At 37.9% G+C, this 21,523-nt stretch overlaps 1 protein-coding gene across 5 annotated transcripts in view; it reads left to right on the forward strand.

Annotated features, from left to right (window-relative positions):
- LOC126196656 (kelch-like protein 26) overlaps positions 1-18,990 on the forward strand; it is a 347,281-nt gene extending 328,291 nt beyond the window's left edge. For 4 of the 5 annotated variants that reach the window (XM_049934583.1, XM_049934581.1, XM_049934585.1 and 1 more), the window contains 4 exons: positions 12,425-12,532; positions 13,305-13,478; positions 15,826-16,453; positions 17,246-18,990. In XM_049934583.1, the coding sequence (XP_049790540.1) occupies positions 12,425-12,532; positions 13,305-13,478; positions 15,826-16,453; positions 17,246-17,397 (1,062 nt within the window). In that variant the 3' untranslated portion in view covers positions 17,398-18,990. The remainder of the gene's footprint in view (positions 1-12,424; positions 12,533-13,304; positions 13,479-15,825; positions 16,454-17,245) is intronic. The other variant, XM_049934584.1, reaches the window with a different exon arrangement.
- The last annotated feature ends 2,533 nt before the right edge of the window (positions 18,991-21,523 follow it).

Genomic DNA, 21,523 nt, shown 5'->3' on the forward strand with positions numbered 1-21,523 from the left:
CAATACATTACAGCAGATTACTGTTCCAGACATAAATATAATCAGTCCCATTCCTTCAGACGTATTCACACCCACCTTGGAAGATATACTGCAGATTTGTGATATGTGGCTCCACTCAGTGCAGCCCACTATACAAGAGCCAGCAGCACCTGGATGGAAGAAGTTTATGCAGTCTAGCAGTTACAAAATTAATGGTAAGAGGAGTGCAGTAACTTTCTGAGCATTTATTAATTCACCACCATGTGACCACAAAACAGTTACATGGCTTTCTAGCACAGCATCGTCAATAGACAGCTGCAAGGTGCCACATTTACCAATCCAGTTCCTTTTCCACCACACTTACAAATTAAACATGCATCAGCTATTATTTATAACAAAGAGCTCATTTAACAACTGCAAATATGCACTCATTCAATAAACTGAAAATAACTTCACTACGTGCATGAGCTGAGGGAAGTTATTTTGTCTGCTTACGTAAGAGAACTGGACAGGAAACAGTGAGAAGGTTTAATCTGCCTGTAAACTGAAAAGCAGGCAATACTTATGAATGGGAGAAGTTGCCTTTATAAGAAGAATGCCATACAGGATCACTAAGAATCACTTTTTCTTCTAAAAGTGTAGAACAGTGTGCAGAGATTAAGGTAGAATCTGTCTGTATGTATTCCATGTGTTACTATTATTAGTGACTTATTTCATCCCTGCAGCACTTTTATGTGATACACACATTTCAATTCGTTCTTAGCCCACTTCATTTAACAGCGAACAGTAATTTTATACCAGTAGCAAACTGTATTTAATAATCTGTGATTTTTCCTGCACCTGCTATGGAAACTATTAGCGTTAAAGAAAAAATGAATAGGACCATTTTCGTAAGAAATTTAATCCAGTTTAATTTTGTATTCGGAAACATTTTTGCTAGAAGCCGCAGTTTTTGAGTTATTCAAGAAAAATGCACAAAAGTGACCTTTAAATCCCCACCCCAAGTGCACATCTCAGCAGCGGGTATTTTTAGTATGCTGTGACACTCCTTTCTACCATTGTATAAAAATTTTCAGCTACACTAGTTTTGTATCTTAATTTTCCTTCATTGACTGGACTATAAAAATAATTTGAGTTTTGCTGTTTTGGGCAGCAGAGTAACTGATTATGACTGAAGTACAGAGGATATAAAACACAGAAAAGTGTTTTTGAAAAATTAGAATTTCATAAGCACCAAACATAAATGTGTGTAAGGAGGTCTTTACTGAAGGTAAGAGGGTGACATACAGGTGCAGAGGTTTTCAGGTAGGCTAGTCCACCATTCTCTGTCATGGAAGGGAAACAATGTACAAGTAACTCACTTTGGGATTGTCCAACATTTCAGTAGCAATGGAACAATGGATTTATAGAGGGCAGCTTCTTCACATAAATATCTTCACAATTTGCATGTAAAATGCTATGAGATAAGGTGGCCATTGAATGCACTTCAGTAACTTTCAGATGCAAAACTAGTATCAAAAGTCATGAAATATGTTAAATTTTCACCATCTCTCTAATCTATTGTGAAAATTTAACATATTTTGTATCTTCTGATACTATCCCAAAGTGAATAAAATGTAATTTCCCTTCCACTGCTGACAGTGGTATACTACCCAATTTAAAAATGTCTGGCCCTGTACATCACACTGTGCCTTCATGGAAGACCCCATAACACAAATTTATAGTATGTGTTCATAAATTTCTATTTTTCAAAAACACTTTTCTGCATTTTACATTCTCTCTACTTCAGCTATCATCAGTTGTTGCAATGTGGTGGATATTTCTTGCTTCTTTTAATCGCACAGGTCCAAGTTGTAGTGTGACCTATGACAGTTTACAGCTTTCATAATAAGAAACATTCTTAAGAAGCTGCCAGTAAGGACACCTGAAAACATTGTGGTTGTGAGAGAGGTCACTATCAGGAGTTAGATCCACACATCAACATGCACACAGTCTACAGATGAACCATTACTCAGTGAGGAATGTGTTACATTTGGATTTAGAATTCATGGAATGACCCCAATGGAATGTTGTGTGGGTCATGAAAAAACTCTTCACTCTGCCTGTCTGACAGTGTGATATGCTGTAACTGCTGTTGGTGCAATCAGGTGTTAGTTTCAGAATGAGATTCTCACTCTGCAGTGGTGTATGCACTGATATGAAACTTCCTGGCAGAGTAAAACTGTGTGCCGGGCAAAGACTCGAAGTTTGGAAGGTAGGAGACAAGGTACTGGCAGAATTAAAGCTGTGAGGACGGGTTGTGAGTCTTGCTTGGATATCTCAGTTGATAGAGCACTTGCCCAAGAAAGGCAAAGGCCCTGAGTTTGAGTCTCGGTCCAGCATACAGTTTTAATCTGCCAGGAAGTTTCAAGTGTTATTATTTTGAGGACTGTTGCATGACATTGACATGGAGTTCGAATGTTATATACATCATACTGAATATATTCTTTCTGCTAGAATAGTGGACAAAGATAAATGTGAGAAATGTTCATTTTAAATTTAGTGATGCGACATCATACACTGCAGGTGCATCCATAACACTGTAAGGAAAATTTTTCCTTAATGTCTCATCTATCATTCTGGTGACAAGTTGTGGCTGCCAAGACCACCAGACTTGTCTGCTTGTGATGTATCAGTGTAGCATATTTCAAAAACTGTGTCTGTGTTAACAAACCCCAAAGTTTAATGGAGATTAAAGCTACCATTAAAGAATAGGTAGGTTTGATTGAGCAATGCCTGTTGACCTGAGATAAGAGTAATTTCTGGCAGGGAGACAAAAGTCCTATTAAAATGAATGGTCACCATTTGGATGACATAGGTTTTTATATCAAACAGTGTAATTCAAGTAGGTATTAACTTTTACTTACACAGAATCAACAAAATTGACAACCATTTGCAAACTATAAATTTCCCATTGGTCTTCTTGAACTGGTCGCATACATGAGTCTTACTCCATATGGGATTGCTGTTAATCTCTCTCTCTCTCTCTCTCTCTCTCTCTCTCTCTCTCTCTCTCTCTCTCTCTCTTCCCCCTCCCCCTCTCCCCTCCCCTCCCCTCCCCTCCCCAGAGGGTCATATCTCGGGTTGTATTGGGTAGAGAGAAGGGGTCAAATGTTTCAGATAGCCCTTGGCGTAGTGACCATTTGTGTACCTGTCAGAAGAATGGTCATACTCTGCCACACACCGTTGGGTGGCTTGTGGAGTATAAATGTAGTACTATTCTACAGTACAGATCAAAATTTAAACATTACATACTTTCTCCAGCCCAGGGAAATTTAGCAAATTGGGTGGTTCTTTCACATTAGGGATGGTCTAGGGTGAACCTTAGGCAGTTTATAAAAGCACTGATTGTCCATCAACAGTTCCTGAGACAATTCTGAAAATCCATAATTTTTGGGTACAAAAAGTGCCAATTATGGGAAAGGCCACTTCTATTATGGCAGATCATTGAAATTTGTACCATACAGTCATAAGAAGATATTCTCGGGATCTTTAAAAAATTTTTCGACATTATCTGTCACCAAGGTCTAGAGGTTCAAATTAACCATACTTATGTACATAAAATATGCACGTAATATCTGGTCTTAGGCATAAATGTAGTTTTAACTGACATAATGGACAAATGGAAAGGCTTCTAGGGTCACCGCAGCAGTGTTGAGGTCACTAAACCCTGTTTTTTGTCAGCATTTTTTGACCAATAAAAATTTTATGATGTGCTCACTCTGTCCAATGGACACTTCATGCATATACGAATATGCCAAAAGTGGTACTCCAGTGACAAAAAAATGAGCTGAAAGGATCGCAACATGACTGAAAAGAACTTAAAATGGCTGCCAAATTTATGGGAAAGACTGCAAACTCAGTGAAATATTAAAACTTCTATTGTTTTAAGATACAAATAATAAGCCGGGCATTTTCGATGAACTGCAATTGTTGGGAAACCTATTCAGTAAAAAAAGTAAACGAAACAATTTTGTGTTAACCTTATATTGTGCACACTTATTTGTTGTTCATGTGTGTTCATATGTGTGAAAGTATATAAACATGTTCAGGTACATAAATAGAGTGTCAAGATTTCATTGACCTACACAATTTGTTTTATATAAGCAGCACTCCTTGCTGCAGCAGGGAAAAAAGGAACAAGCTGAAAAATGCTTCTATCAGAGCACAGAAAAGGTGAATATGTTCCTCTTTAAAAGACTTTCTGGAAAGTAGAGAATCAGCTGCCTCAGCTCCCACTTTCGCCTTCCTCACCAAATACTCCAGCATGCAAACATTTCTACATCTGCATGGATACTCTGCAAATCACATTAAAGTGCCTGGCAGAGGGTTCATCGAATCACCTTCACAATTCTCTATTATTCCAGTCTTGTATAGCACGCAGAAACAATGAACACCTATATCTTTCTGTACAAGCTCTGATTTCCCTTATTTTATCGTGGTGATCATTCCTCCCTACATAGGTCGGTGTCAACAAAATATTTTTGCATTCAGAGGAGAAAGTTGGTGATTCGAATTTAGTGAGATTCCGTCGCAACAAAAAATGCCTTTCTTTTAATGATTTCCAGACCAAATCCTGTATCATTTCTGTGACACTCTCCCCCATATTTCGCGATAATACAAAATGTGCTGCCTTTCTTTGAAATTTTTTGATGTACTCCGTCAGTCCTATCTGGTAAGGATTCCACACAGCGCAGCAGTATTCTAAAAAGAGGATGGACAAGCGTAGTGTAGGCAGTCTCTTTAGTAGGTCTGTTACATTTTCTAAGTGTCCTGCCAATAAAACGCAGTCTTTGGTTAGCCTTCCCCACAACATTTTCTATGTGTTCCTTCCAATTTAAGTTGTTCGTAATTGTAATACCTAGGTATTCAGTTGAATTTAAGGCTTATAGATTAGACTAATTTATCGTGTAACTGAAGTTTAACACTTTCGCACTTAATTGTGCTGGAAGAGAGTGGCAGAGAGAGAGAGAGAGAGAGAGAGAGAGAGAGAGAGAGAGATTGGAAGAGAGAGGAGACACCTGATGGTGGGGGGAGAGCAAGTCTCTCTCTCTCTCTCTCTCTGTGTGTGTGTGTGTGTGTGTGTGGGGGGGGGGGGGAGAAAGTCTCTCTCTCTCTCTCTCTCTCTCTCTCTCTCTCTCTCTCTCTGTGTGTGTGTGTGTGTGTGTGTGTGTGTGTGTGTGTGATTGCTTGTCTTCTTCACTTGTAAAAGATTCACACTCGTAGGTGGCACAGGAACTGAAGTTGAAGGTAGCAAAGCAAAAGTATACATACTGTACTCTGTTTTCAAATTTCCCTTTACTAAGAAAGGCGGAGGTGTACTTACCTGGAGTTTACTTAACCACCATGAAGATAAATGATGTAGATATTACTGTGAGTGATATTGAGGAGCAACTACAACCATAAAAATTAAACAAAGCTCCAGAAACCAATGCAGCTGAGTTACGTCGTATATTGATCTTCTTGTGCTGTAGGTCTCTTCAGTAAAAACTTGTGCCCAGAGATAGGAAAAAACACAAGTCACACCTGTCTACAAGAAGGGTAACAGAAGAGATCGACAAAACTACTCTCCAGTCTCACTGATGTCTATCTGTTCTAGAATTGTAAAACATATTTTCAGCTCAATCATAAGGAGGCATGTCGAACATAATGAGGCATCTGAAACAGAATTGGTTCTGCGAAACCCAAATTGCACTTGTCTCACATGAAACCACGAAAGCTGTGGATCAAGGAAATCAGGTGAATGCAGTATTTCGCGACCTCAGAAAAGCGTCTGACTTGGTACCACACCACAATTTGTCAACAAAAGTGTGATTGTGTGGGTTAACAAATAAAATTTGTGGTTGGGTTGCAGATTTCTTGATTTGCAAGACATAGCATATTATCTTAGGCTGAGAGTCATTGAAAAAAGCAGAAATAACTACAGGTGTGCCCCAGGAAAATATTTCGGGGCCCTTGCTTTTCATTTTGTATATTATGACCTGGAAGACAGTAGCAACACTACACTGTTTCCAAATGGTGCAGTTATCTATAATGAAGTACTATCTGAAAAAACCTGCACAAATATTCAGTCAGATTTTGGTAAGGTTGCAAAGGGGTGCAGAGACTGACAACTTGCTTTAAATGTAAAATGAGGTACTCGGGACTGCCATATCAGCAAATCACAATTAGAACTGGTCAACTCATACAAATACCTGATCGTAACAGTTTGGAAATATGTGGAATCGAATAGTCACAAAGGCTCAATAGTAGCAAAGATAGGTGGCAAACTGTGGTTAATTGGCAAGGTCTGCTTACAAATCACACGTGAATACCATCTTAGAATATTGCTCAGATGTGCAGGACCCTTAACAAAGAGATGTAAAGGAGGTCACTGAATGTATGTGAATGATCAGTTTTATTTGACCCAAAGAAGAGCATCATAGAACTGCTGAAAAATGTGAACTAACAAACATCTGAAGGAAGATACCAATTGTCACACAAAAGATTATTTTTGAAGTTTTCAAAAACCAGAAAAATGAAGAATCTAAAGATATTCTGAAGTCCACTGCATATCACTCCAATAAAGATGATGAAGACAAAATTATATCAATTACAACAAGCATGGAGGTATTTAATTAGACATGTTCCCTGCAGTCAAAACACATTTGAACTGAGAAGAAAACATAACATGTGGTAATACGTTAAGTACCCACTGAAATGCGGTTCACAGTGGTTTGTAGAGATTGTACATAGAGATACAAGATATTTCCAGGAAACAACAGGTAGTGAAAAATAGGGAAAATATATCAACACTTTTGCCTGTAAGGCACCACTAATAGACACTTCTTAGAGCACAACTTGTGGAACTGAGCTGGTATACCTGCCTAATATCGTGTAGGGCCCCCGCGATCACGCAGAAGTGCCACAACATAATGTGGCATGGACTCAACTAATGTCTGAATTAGTGCCGGAGGGAAATAACACAATGAATCCTGCAGGGCTGTCCATAAATCCATAAGAGTACAAGGGATGGAGCTCAGTACAGTGCAAGCATCCCAGATATGATCAATAATGTTCATGTCTGGGGAGTTTGGTGGCCAGTGGAAGTGTTTAAACTCAGAAGAATGTTCATGCAGCCAGTCTGTAGCAATTCTGGATATGTGGAGTGTTGCATTGTCCTGCTGGAATTGCCCAAGTCCATCGGAATTCACAATAAATACGAATGGATGCAGGTGATCAGACAGGATGCTGATTTGCAGTGGACAGTCTGTTTTTTAAGTAATTATCCTGATTGCTTTCTTTTGCAATAAAAGCACATTCTTGCAGCCTATGGAGTTGCCTCACAGCCACTGACCATAGCTGATGTTGCTGTGGCACATTGCATAGCATGTTGTTAATAGGTGCTGTTCCAGCATGATACTTTCTAGTTTTCTGAAGAGGTACAGAACCTGCGAAAGTTTGGAACATGTTTAGCATGCTGTTGCCAAGTTAGTATCAATGAAAATGTCCAGAAGTTTAATGGCTGCTGTGCCACCAAGTGCTAAAATATCACCCAGTACCACATCTACATTTAGTGTCAAAAGAACAATCCCATGGGGTATCAAGCGAGATTTGTGTTAGGCTGAGAAGTTTTTGGTAGGGAGGATGCAAGATGTTATCTTGGATGGAGTCATCAACCAGTACAGAAGTAGCTTTACAACTGTATAACACTATGATTGCCTGGATCAATAAAATACAATACGAACAGTAATGTCAGACTTTTTTGTGGATGTTGCAGTTATCTATAATGATGTCTCAGGGAGACTGCACAAATAATCAGATCTAGGTAAGGTTTAAAAGTGACGCAAAGATAACAAGCTTGCTTTAAATCTTCAGAAATATAAGATTGTACTCTTTACAAAATGACGTATCCTACGACTATAATACCAGTGAGTCATCGTTGGAAACCACCAGATCGTACACATTATAGAGACATGAAATGGAATGATGACATAGGCTCAGTTGTGGGTAAATCTGGTATTAGCCATTGCCTTATTGGTAGACTACTGGGGAAATGCAGTCGTTGACAAAGAGGATTGCTTACAAACCAATCTTACGGCCCGTTCTAGAATATTGCCAACTTTCTCTACATTCTTTTAACCTATAAGTAATTGCAATAGTTAACCCTTGACAACAGTGGTAACAATATTGTCATATTTCTGGACATAAGAAGAATATATGAACAGGCTGCAGCAAGCATTCCCCTCCGTGAACAGTCACATGACAGAAACAAAGGGATAGGTTCACATCGTCAGAACCAGGAATTTCTTTGGCTCATGCAGACTGACTGACCAATTTGTCTCGTGCACAAGCTCTGTGCAGTTGCTATAGGTATACAGCCCCATCTCTCAAACAGTGTGGTTTGTAAGTCTCGAGGTATCGACTGAGGCAGGAGGCCTGCCTCCACTTTCACTATAATTATCATATTACCAATAAGAAATGTTTTGGGTGGAGTTCTCACTGCTCTAGTTGTTCATGAGAATCTCATACAGAACTTCTTCACCCATCTTGCCATTATAATACTGTCACATTGTCGGCAGCCCGTTTCTCACCTTAAGCAGACCAGCTGAACTTTTAACTGTTTTGTGGTCGGGGAATGAATTGTGGACACTGGACAACATGATCACTCATTGAATGCATCAGTTTCTTACTGAAACTGCATGTTTCCGTTTTCAGAATTCGTCAGACATCAGAAACAGATTATTCTGGTTAAAGTGATTCCGATAGCGCTGTGCCACGTATGGTTGGGAAAGTGTTCTACCCCTACGGAGTAGGTGATCAATACTCGCGTTCGTGCGAGGACGAGATCGCTGTAGACATGGCAACACTGTACAAGTAATCGCCCTGGAGAGAGAGAGAGAGAGAGCGAGAGCGAACAGGATTATGCTGTGTCAGTGGGTGGGGCTGAAGGGAGAGGGTCTGGTGCCACGTCGGCAGTTACATTTGGCAACTGCGTTAGTTTCGCGTATGCCGTATAGATCCCAGGCAGCGCAGTGGTGTATTTCGAGAGCGGATATTCTTAACCAGCGAGCAAGGAGTGCTAGACCAGTATGATGTGGAAGCTGAACGGCTTTGATATGGATAGCAGAAATTTTCATGAAATGTAAGTTACCTTTATTATATGATATTTAAAGCTGTTATACTACGCAAAGTGTTAATACCATAGTTTAAACACAAGAAGCAGAAACAATTTTACGGTTGTGCATTGACATTGAGGACCAGTTAAGGGATAAACCATAGCCTGAACATATAAAAATATTTTTGCTTTTTTAAATAGGTTTGAATAAAGGCTGTTAGAAAATGAGTTTCGTCTGCTTTTACGGGGGAGGAAAAAATGATACGGACAGGCAGTTTTAACATTGTAAAGCATTTGCCCTGTAATCTGCACTGTCCCTTGGGATTAAAATTATACAGACGTGCAGTGATACTCTTCTGGATGGCCTTGCGCCATTAGGAAGGGCATCTGAAAGTTATTATGGTAACTGTTTCGTTAAAACTGGATTTCAACCATTATTGGACACGTTCTTCCCCTTTGGGTAGGTTAATACTTTTACGTATTTCATTGTACTCATGAGTCGGAGAACGAATAAGTTAATGCCATAATTTGTGAGTTTTAAGTAACTAGTTATACTCTCCATCCTCGTCACCTTCGAATTATAGCTTTCCGTATTTGTTTTCTTGTAACACTATCAGAGCACAGTGTGCAATAATTCGCAGGCAACGTGCACACCAGTTGTCGCATTCGTCATGTATTTCTTTCTCCAAAACTCGTTCTTCGTCGCCTTCTTCACTTTCAATTTACTGGAGTGTGTGCTTGTTAACCTTGTCATGAAACTGTCATATCCCCTGTACTCTCTTCCAAAACGCCAGTACTTAATACGTCCTCAGATATTCCAGGGCATGAACCAGTCTCATACTGAAATCTCCCAGTCATAGATGAATAACATATCCATTGCAGTAGTATTCTGAAAGTAGTGGTATAGATTCGTGACAACAAATGCCATGTCACACCAGACCATGTTGGAAACAGAACAAATAATTTTTCAAATTCACAAATACGAAACATCAAAAATAAAATTCTGGCATAATTTAAGTCTAAGTGCAGTGTGTCTTGTCACTACTGACACATGACTGTTGGATAGTAAATTGTTTAGAAAAGACTCACTTGTCCAAATGACTTTTCTTCAGCTTTTGAGATATGGACCTATCCTAAAAGATGGCAAACTATTATTAATATTTTGTTTCCAAACTTACTATTCTCATTTTTAATCATTCGTTAAGAATGTCAGTGGACTTCATTTAATTTCGTATTATCAGGATGTGTTAAATAGTGAAGCACAAGTATTTCCAATTTCTATTAACATAAAGTTCTTGCACCTGACTCCTTAAATTGTGAAGTTCCTCTAAACTTCTCACAAACATGAAAACTGTTAAGTCTCATTCTTCCAAATGCATGTGTTTCTTTATCCTATCTGTGCAGAATGACAAAGGAGGAATTGCTAAGGTCCAGGGGATGTGTTGGGAACCATCACTCGAAGTAAAAGTCTAGTGAATGTGGGCTCCAAAGTGCGTACCTTAAGAGCTATGAGCTCTATCTTTGCTACTGTGAAACATCTCTCTCTTGCTGAATAAGCTCTTAAGGAATGCATTAATGTTTACAAGACTTCTTTTTGCCTTGAATGGTGGTTCCTGTCATATCCCTGAGTATTAACCATTTCTCCTGGGACACCTTCTATATTCAGAACATTTTATGTTCTACAAGACCTTATTTGCTTTTTATAACCATGTTTTCGGCATTTTGCACCCCTATACTGTGACAGCCACTCATGGAATATGAACACTGCTTGTGTTTGGTGAGCTGCTATCTATGGCACTGTAGCTGCACCATGTCCACTAGAGAAACAGCTAGCGGCACCATGTCAACTGGAAGAGACACTTTCGATCTCTTCTCTACTCGAGAGTTTACCCCGAGACAGCCTTTTGATAGCAGCTCACAAAGATTTACTCTCAAATGTACACACATCTCAAGAGCTGATATTCTTAAACAGCAAGCCAGATGTGAGGGATCTATGTGATGTGCTAGCTGAACAGTTTTGGTATAGCAGAAGTTTTAGTGAAATGTAAATTACCATTTTTATACAATAATTTAGGCTGGTACTAGTGTTGTATGAAAAATGCAATGATACGTATCTGGATCACTCTGACTACTAGGAAGGGCACCCAAAAGTTATTTCGATAACTCCCATTAAAACTACACCTCAGCCTGTGGCTTAACATAACTTCTGCATACTTGTGGGTTTTCATTATACACTCATTTCATCATAACACAAATAAGTTAATAGGCCTATCACAATTTAAGCATTCAGACAGGCACTGATGACAATGCTGTTTATGGTCCTAATACACTGATTCCATCACTAAGCTTTCTGTTACTAGATTTTAGAGAAAATGGTGTGTTCTTGAAGCAAAGTCTTTGTAACATTTAGTGCCCCTAACTGCACCTCAGAACTATGATGTGAAAGTGCTTCCTAGCAAATGGTTTTAAAATGATGAATTAAATGAGATCAATGATATCACTGTTTGTGCAAGCTAAATAGAGCTAACAACTGTCATAAATAAAGAAAAATAAAAGCTTGTTTCTATAGTGGCACAACTTGACCAAAAGGTGCAAAGTTTCTTTCATGATGGAAAGAGTTGATGATGTGATGGATTAAGAGGAACAACACACTTAATAGAATCTCAGACAAGCCTACTGGGGCTGCTGTAAAAGCTTCAAAACATCCATCAGTGTGCCGAATTTCATATTGCCATCCACGAAATAGGTATTCGTAGAGAAGCACAACTGTCTTGTGAGATGAAATCCCCAGCCCAGCAACTACTGCTGCTGCATAAAAAAAAAAAAAACTCTCTCTCTCTCTCTCTCTCTCTCTCTCTCTCTCTGTCTGTCTGTGTGTGTGTGTGTGTGTGTGTGTGTGTGTGTGTGTGTGTGTGTGTGAAGGTGCCTCATTACCTATGGTGACAGGTTTTGGCTCTTCGCAAAAGCTGAAGATATAAGATATCTGCTTTGGATTTTGCAGGCTAATGTGATGATTTCATGCCTACTTCTTGGTATGACATACAGTAAGCACACTGTATGTGGCACCAAATGGACGTTTGGTTGTAATATTTTGGAAATAAAAATAAGTTTCTTGTAAGGGAGCATGTGTGCATTTAGGAATGCTTGACACCCAAGATTTTTGCCTTACGACACACAGAGTATTTGCCTCTAGGCTTGGTTCAGTTTGATTTGGAATTTATGCATTACTGCAGTAATAACTTGAGTGAAATGAACCCTTACGCACCATGTAAAGTATTTGTGATAATCATGCATGTATAAATATTGCAGGTTCTGGCTGAGACGTGCCGACAGAATCGTCCAAGGACACTCAAGTTACCTATCCCCTCCAGTACCTCCTTGATTAACTCCAGGGGAATGGAATTGGCTGTTGTAAAGGTGAGTTCATTGCACTCACCACATTTGCAATTCTTTATGCTCCACATTTTTGCATAGCATTTATGCACGTTTGTTAACACCCATATTTAATCTGCTTGCTTAATCCGTATGTAATTCTGGAAATATGTTTAAAGTATGTTACAGTAAATGGTCAATTTTAATAGTTTGCATTTTCAGTTCATTGCTGTGCTGGGATCCACATTGCTATAGTATGTATTTATTAATTTTTTGTTCAGTAATGTATTTTCACACCAGGGTGATGCTTTGTTATGGTGAGTTGCATAGAAATAATAACGTAAAATATGGGCTTTTGAGGTCTGCATCGTGATGGGTCGTTTGTGTAAATGTAAATATGCATTAAGTTAATTACTGTGCATTATGGTATTTACTATGGTGAGGCCTGCTAGTGAAGAGTTGCACCCAGATAAAATTAGTCAAATGGTTGGTGAGTTTTGTTGACTATTAATTTTCTTTACTGATGTATGAAGCATGTTCATTCCATTTAACAACTACTAAGCTGATGTTCCTTGGTATGTATGTGCACCTTCATAATTTAAAAGCAATTTTGCTGTTGTTAGTGAGGTGAGTTGCGGAATTTAATTATCTCACAGTTACTTGCATAAGCATGTTCGTTTCTCTTTAGGATTGTGGTGCGCGATGGTATGTATTGTTGGCACAATGAATATGTTGTTTATAGGCGTGCCCTTATTGAGTATGAATGTGGTAGCAGTTGAGAATTGTTAATGTGACCAGCATCATATTTTTTTTTTAGGTTGGTGGCTTCGGTATTGCAGGCATCACCAATGAGATTACATATTTTCTTCCAAGTGTTTCAAAGTGGCGTCACCTTACTTCGATTCCTCATGTTGAGCAGTGTAATTATGGAACAGCTGTGCTAGACAATGAGCTATATGTTGTTGGAGGTTGCTTTAATCAGTCTCTTCAGGTAAGGTATACATATACCACAATGCTTTTCTATCGTACAAAGTACTACATCTTTCCCTAATATGATTAATACTAAAACCATTTGATGATGAATGACTTCCAGTATAATGCGCACTTTGTGGTTTAAGGAGATGCCATACTCCAGTTTGAGCATAGAAAGAATGACTGTTGAAGTATAGGCCGTATTTTGTATAACCCCACTTTCATGTTCCCGGAATTAACATTTTTCCACCATTTATGAAATTATCTTATCATTTCCATCGAATTTCTTACGTTCACAGTGTCAATTCTCATCTGATTTTGCCTTAACATATTTATAAACTTACTGCAATTTACACTTCACGAAAAAAATGTTCATGGAGAAAAGAACTGTCGTAATTGACATAAAACAACACTGGCCATAAAGTAGTGTTTACAAACATTACACGGGTAAGTTTCTTGACACCAGGGCGCTGTTCTCAGCAGATAGGAACTGGTAAACAGGTAAAGATACCTTTGCTTTTGGTGTAAACACAAACCATTTATTTATTTTTTCCATTCTTACCAAGACAAGTTTCAAGAATAATCATTGAGGGAGAGAGTTTGCTTGTGTGTCGTTTTCTATATAATTGAGGAGGCACAATACCCGATAACCTCAAAAAGATGAGTACAGTAAAAGAAAAGCAGAACATCACACATGCAAATACCCCACAAAATACTTACATAAATATTTGAATTTGACAACAATAATAAAGTCTCAAAATGTCGTGCTAAGCATGAAAGAAAACGTAACTGGTGCAGTGTTTCATCATTTACGTAATGAATGACAGGTGCAGACTATCCAAAAACATAGATTATGATGTATGAAATTAAGTGAAATGCTTCTACTTCCCCCCCCCCCCCCCCCAGTTCCAGTTACATCTGCAGTTTTTATTGGATAATAAATAAGTCCCTGGCAGGTATTTCCATGCCTATTATGTATATATACATAAAGTACGGAATTAAAAGGGTGAGAGCCCATATGTAACTTTCAATGCTTAAAACATTATTTCCCACATTTTACACTCCCCCCACCCATGATAAGTGTAAAAGTGAGGTTTCACTGTATTCATTTATGTCTGCATCAACATTGACTTAAAGCGGTGAATACGTGTAATGGTAACTTATTTCATGAAATAAATATTTTTTATTTAGATTTATCATTTTTAACCCTTTCAGATTCTCTGGCTACAATTGTGTACATTTAAATTTTACTGTCCTTTAGTTGCAATAGAAATATTTTTCCATAGTGGAAACCGTATGTACACATTTGTGGATGTTCCATCTTTTCCTCATGTACAACTGCTGCCAACTGTTAAGCTTCTATATTAAAGTATTAGGTCAAATGTAGCAGTGTGGAGTAGCTTGTGCCTGCCCGAATACATGGTAGTGATTGGTTAATTATATTCACAGTATAAATGAACGATGTTATTGTTATATTGCATGGGAATTATTGAATGATGAGGTAAATTTTTTTTAATTATTTTTTTTTATTTTAGTCTATAAAAAGAAGCCAAGTGTACAAAGTATATTTTGAAAACAGGTACATATTATTGAATAAATCTTGCATCTAAAATTATTTTAAAAAATCATCATAGAGCAATACAAAATAAAGAAAAAATTTCCTTCCTCCAGAAAAAATTCATATCTGAGAGGGTTAACATAAGTTGCCTCTATGCTTCGGCAGTTAGAATTTCTCAAGACTGAGAGCCTGGGTTCAGTTCCATTAGAGTTGCAATCTTACAAAGTGGTGTCGTATCTATTGACTTTCATTAATCTGGGACCCGCGTGATACATTTACAATTCACATTGCTAATAAGCATTCTTTCCAGTGGCTGTCTCTAAAATGAAAGTCATAGACACACTGTCCCGAGAGGTAGTTTACAAAATTTCATTTGTATTGAAGTGCAGATCTCTCTTTAGTTTGTTGTGTTTACAAGTCTTTAGTGGCTGTCTCGCCAAGCGGTGGCAGGGAAACACACACACACACACACACACACACACACACACACACACAAGGGTCGAACTTCAGTAAGCTTTCGGAGCCAGTGGCTCGTTCTTCTGGCAGAAGAGTTGAAGGGGAATGAAGAGGGTTGAAGGAAAAGGACTGGAGAGGTTTAGGAAAGGGGTACAGTTCAGAAAAGTCACCCATAACACCGGGTCAACGGAGACTTAACGAACAGGATGAGAAGGAAAGGTTTCGTGTGTGTGTGCCGTCACTTTGTGAGTAGATTTTTTTATCTATCCATTCTCATTATATTATCAACAATTGATTATTTTTATTGTCATAAATAGTTGAGTATTACAGTAATAAACTGTTTTTACCATAGGAGAATATTCATCCATTTGGCTTCCGCTATAGTCCACGTTACAACAAATGGACAACAATGGCACCCATGCAGAGAGAGAGATGTCGATTCTCACTGAATGTTGTATGTGGACGCCTGTATGCCATAGGAGGAGCAAGTGAAGTAGATGATCCAGATGATGAAGAAGAAGTGAGTGCCTGTGAATGTTATGATCCACAGACTGACAGCTGGGAGTCAATTCGGCCCCTTCCTGGTCACCGTAGCCAGCATGCAGGGGCTGCAATGCCTGGAGGATCACTGTACATTTCTGGAGGGCTGGACCGGGACCTCGTTCTGAGCTCAATGCTCTGTTACGATGCCGTGACTGATGTGTGGCAGCAGCGGGCTCCCATGTTGACACCACGTGCAGATCATGTAATGCTTGTTCTTGGGGAGCGTCTTTATGTTTGTGGTGGTTGGTTTGAGGATGCTGACACTGGAAACAGAGTTCTGTGTGAGACTATTGATGTTTATGATGTAAGTGCTAACACATGGGATGTGGTAACAACTGTGCCTACACCAAGGTACCATGCTGGAATTGTCGGTGTTGGCTCAAAAATTTATTTCATTGGAGGATTTCACAGTGATGCTATGTTCGATCGTGCTACAGGTAAGTTACATGTATTTTGTATCTGTTGTAGGCAATACCTTAGGGTTTTTCTGATGTAGCGTTTAAGTTACAGAAGCAGCTCCTTTTTTATTTTTAGTTATAATGGTCTGTGTTTTGAGTGCTAGTGTAAATTGGTAGAGAAATCGTTAAGTGCACGAAAGTTTTGGTATGCCATTGCTGTGTCATTTGGTCAGTTAATCTGCGTTGTTGCCTGTTTACATGCACATGCAGTTAGCGAAAATAAACTGTCACAATGTTCTTTTGATTTTGGAGATTCTTTTACATTGTATAAATTGTGCAAAAATGGTAAGACATGTTACTTTCCATTTCAGCAATACAGTTAAACATTATCAAATTCTTACTGGCCTTTCAGTATTAGTGTCTTCACTTCACTTTATCATAACATGTTGAATGTATAGTTCCCAAGGGATAAATGGTTGGTTGTTAACTTCAGATAATGTTTAATGGGAGCAGGATAAGTTTGTTTTAAAGTGTGGCATGCCATGCAAACGTACTGGGGGGGGGGGGGGGGGGGGGGTGTTTCCTTCAGTAGTTGTATAGGAGGAATGGAATCTCTCTCTCTCTCTCTCTCTCTCTCTCTCTCTCTCTCTCTCTCTCTCTCTCTCTCTCTCTGTGTGTGTGTGTGTGTGTGTGTGTGTGTGTGTGTGTGTGTGTGTGTGTAAAAAGTGTGGCCAGTAGCTTACAATATGTGACAATCTCCTTCCAGTGTGTGCTTGTCCTCTATACATATTTATGGTATTCCAGGTATAACTTCTCTCTTTCTTTTTGCAGCAGCTATTGAATGTTATGATCTGGAGACAGACACATGGATAACAGGCGAAAAGTACCCTCAGGATATATGGGAACATACCTGTGTAACTTTATATATTCCACGATGCCGTGACGACATGGAAGTTATGGCCACTAATGATAGTAGAGTTTGAAGTTTCTACACTAATGTGCAATATTTGCTGCCGTTCAAATGTACAAGACTTAAAATATTTACTTCGTAATTGTTTCATCTTTGTATGTTAAGTGCCATTGAAGAGTGATTGATACTATTTGAATGTTGTTTCTTTGTACCGTTAATATTTTTATTCACTGTTGTAAAATTGTGTAAACTGTCATGTTTAACTTCTTTGCTTATGCATGGATTGTTCAGATACAAACTTTATATATTCTAATAAGCCAGTAGAAGATGAGTTACTACAAGCATCACACAAAACTGTAGTTACTGAGGGACCATATTGTATAATACATGCTTGCATACAGATTGTATGTATTTCAAGCAATTTATAACTGAGTGACATAAAATTACTCAGTAAATGTATGTTGTTGCTCCAGACAATCATTTCTTCCACAATGAGACTATTGAAAATTGTATCGCGTGCGCGCGCGCGCGCACACACACACACACACACACACACACACTCTACTACTACTTTGTTGTTAATATTTGGTCTGGTCATGAAGCGATGTAAGTCATAACATGCTAGTTAATTCCCACAGTACTGTATCGGGCTATGCACACTTTAAACAGATTTGTTTGAACCTTAGGAAAATTCCAGAAAATTCATTGACATTCAGTTTTTGTAAATAAAACATGTGTTAGGGTACACAGTGGTTATGATGGAAGTGCAGAAGCTTGGCCTAATATTAAAATGTATTTTCACAAAAATCTATTCAAAGTTTATTTTATATAAATTTTCTGGAGCTTTACCACTAGCATGTCACATTGCTGTCAAAGAGGTAGTATTTTAACTTTTTCGTTGGAGGAAGGGGGTGGGGGGGAGATTCTTTCATGATGTATAAGCGTAAAAATAAGTGAAAAGAGGATAATTGTTCTGTGTGAATTGCACCACACTTTGGGAAAGTTCAAAAAGCTGTATAAGAATTGAAAATTGACTGCTTTTTTATATTTTCTTCAAGCTATAGATTCAGTACTTTGCTTCAGAAGTAGTTGAAGTCTCATCGCATGTTTTTCATGGAATAGACTGTAAAGAATTACTGAAATTTTATGACTGTTTTCCACTGTATGCTTCATTGTATGTTACGTATGTTCTGGTCTGTCGCTCTTTGTCTTTGGAGTCAATTCATAAAAAAGGCCTTAGCTTTGTTTGTAATTAATGAATATTTGTGATTTTATTTGTTGTCTCAACTCTTCCTGTCGATACTTACTCAGCGTCGTAGATCTTACGACAGTACATGTATTTTGGAGTGTGTTTAATGTGTTGTCGTTAAATATGTATCATGGCATTCAAGTGATATGAAGATGCTGACACAAATTTATCTAGTCCAAAGCAACAAATTAGCAAAGCTCTCAGAAATTTTATATTTTATGAATTGTTATCTGATTTGCTTGTTGATACATAATAGTTAGAATCACATACAGATGGAGGAAGATTATGTAAACATTCTAATGTACGGCATATTTGTCCGTCCGAAATGTACCTCGTGTCCGAGGCTTAACTAAATGTTACTCATTATCTTGTTAAATTTTTGGGTACCTATTTATGAATAAATATTTTTGCTGTAAATATGAGTACGTCATTTTTCCCATGATATTTTTTTGCGGTGTGTCTGTTTTAGCATGTATTTTAACTGACCTACATTGTGCTTACATGCAGTCATTGGGCTTTATCTGATTTAAAGAGCATAATTATTACATATAAAGTGTGCATTTAACTTGCCCATACTTCGAAAGTAGTTGACTCAACATAAGTTTCTACTGATAAATTGGTTGTTCTACAGTATATAGTGACAAGAAAAATTTTTGCTGTATGACCAGATTCTTAAATTGTTTTGTGTTAATTTTAGTGTTACCTTCAAATCTAATATGAATTTCCAGTTCTTGAATTTAAATAATTTGCTAAATTGTTGTGTTTAATAAGCACATCCAAGGTGAGTCAGGAGGAGAAAGGTACATGCTTTGAGGGATGATAATATTAGTGATTCTAAGCAAAAAACTTCATATGGATGTATGCCCTATTCCGAATGATTTCCGAGCTAGAACACATTTAGTATCACTTTTGTACATTTTTCTTGAATAACTCTAAAACCGCACCCTCCAGTGAAAACATGTCTTAGTACAAAATTAAAATTTATTAAATTTCCTTCAAAAAAAAGGTCCTATTAAATTATTATTTTTTTTTATCCAGGACTAATGTGAACAAGCGCAAGAATGTTGAAAAACTCGCTCAACGCGCATGCACTGTAGGTTTTGTAGGCCAATTTGAGGTAGCAAGTTGAGATGAACAGTTTGATACGGGACACTTGCGGTCTATCAAGTCGGGGAAATTACCTCAAATTGGCCTACAAAAGCTACGTAATCTACAGCACATGCGCATCAAGCGAGGTTTTCAACATTCTCGTGCTCTCTTCGTACAAGTCATTAGTTCTAGATTAAAAAAATGATATTCAAGAAAAATGTACAAAAGGGACATTAAATGTGTTCTATCTCGGAAATTATTCGGAATAGGACACACATCCATATGAAGTTTTTTTTGTTCAGAATCACTAATACTATCATCCCTCAAAGCATGTACCTTTCCTCTTGTCTCACCCTGTATTTTCAAAAATGCCCTTGCACAGGGGTGTCCTTTAGTTGGGTTTCATTGTGGCATTTGCTGAAATCTACTACTCAGAACATTTCAATTGGTTAAACTGTAGGGGCATCCACTCAGCCCCAATAGCAGATACTGCCAAAGAGGCAATAGCATCATAGAAATCTGCTGTTAAAAATCTGAGAATCTACATTCCAAAAAGGTATATTTCCCACAAAATGATAGTAAAATTGGAGAAATTTGAGCTTGAATATATTTTGTTGTATATCAGTATTATGAAAGATGCTGAGTATAAGGTGAGTGGCAACTTTCCTACTCATAATATTGTTACATTCCATCCTGGATTTTCCATTGTTTGATTTTTGTTGTATATCATTGTCAGTGGGTTTGAAAGGCAAACAACCGCTCTTCATTACATTCTGTGTTTAAGAACAAAGAATATTTACAGGAAAAGAACTTCTTTCGTGTTTGTTGCGAGAAGTAGCCACTGGTGCAAGAAAGAGAAAAAAAACTGCTAGAAGAAGAAATTGGATGCATCAGCCCAAAGCCAGGATGGAAATATACTATTTAAAGATGTAAATAGAAAATGTATGCCATTACAAAACAAATAATGACCAGAGTAACAAGAGGTGAAAAGGAAAATCCTGTGTGGAATATAAACAATAATTTAAATTACTGACCACAATTCGTTTGTGCATTCATTGTATTCCACATATCTGCCAAGAAGGAAAATCTTCAGGGACAAGGAAAAAATCACGTTAAACACTACCCAGAGATAACGACTCTTACAAAATTAATGTCACCAATCCATTAATACTAAAAAATTACATTGCATAATTGTGTTTTTGGTTTGTGAACTACATGTAACCTAGTAAACTAAGAGGTAAGCTGCCACTAGGAAAAGAAGTTCTTGAGTCTTAGGTTACATCTTCAGTTTATCTACTAATTTGTAGCTTATTATTTATTTAAATACAGTGGTGTCTTTTGAGAGAAATGGGTATCGGACATCTATTCACAACGAGTGCTCCTATTTGGAATTCAATGGGATATTTCAAGCCTTTGTCATTTTTTCTTTTCTTTTAAGAAGGTAGTGGACATTATACTAAAACTACTCTGTGTAGTGATTTATTGCATTTTTATTATTTCTTCTTTTCCAGCCTGTTTGTTGTAACAGTAGCTAGTATGCATTGATAACTACCATACTATTTCTCTTGTACCAATAAGTTTACAAACATTTCACATGCAGTGGAACACTGACAAACACTCAGCATGGCTCCAGAGGAAAATCATCTACTCTGAAACCTATCAAAAATGTTTTGACAATACTTAGTGCCTTTGAGTCCACAGTTCGCGGTAGCGTTCTCGCTTCCTGAGCACAGGATCCTGGGCTCGATTCCCAGTGGGGTCAGGGATTTTCACCTGCTTCAAGATGACTGGGTGTTGTTTTGTAGCCTTCATCATCTTCATTCATCACCATTACGGTCGGAGAAGGCAATGGCAAACCACC

This window comes from Schistocerca nitens, chromosome 1 (genome assembly GCF_023898315.1).
Source record: "Schistocerca nitens isolate TAMUIC-IGC-003100 chromosome 1, iqSchNite1.1, whole genome shotgun sequence".
NCBI classification, from domain to species: domain Eukaryota; kingdom Metazoa; phylum Arthropoda; class Insecta; order Orthoptera; family Acrididae; genus Schistocerca; species Schistocerca nitens.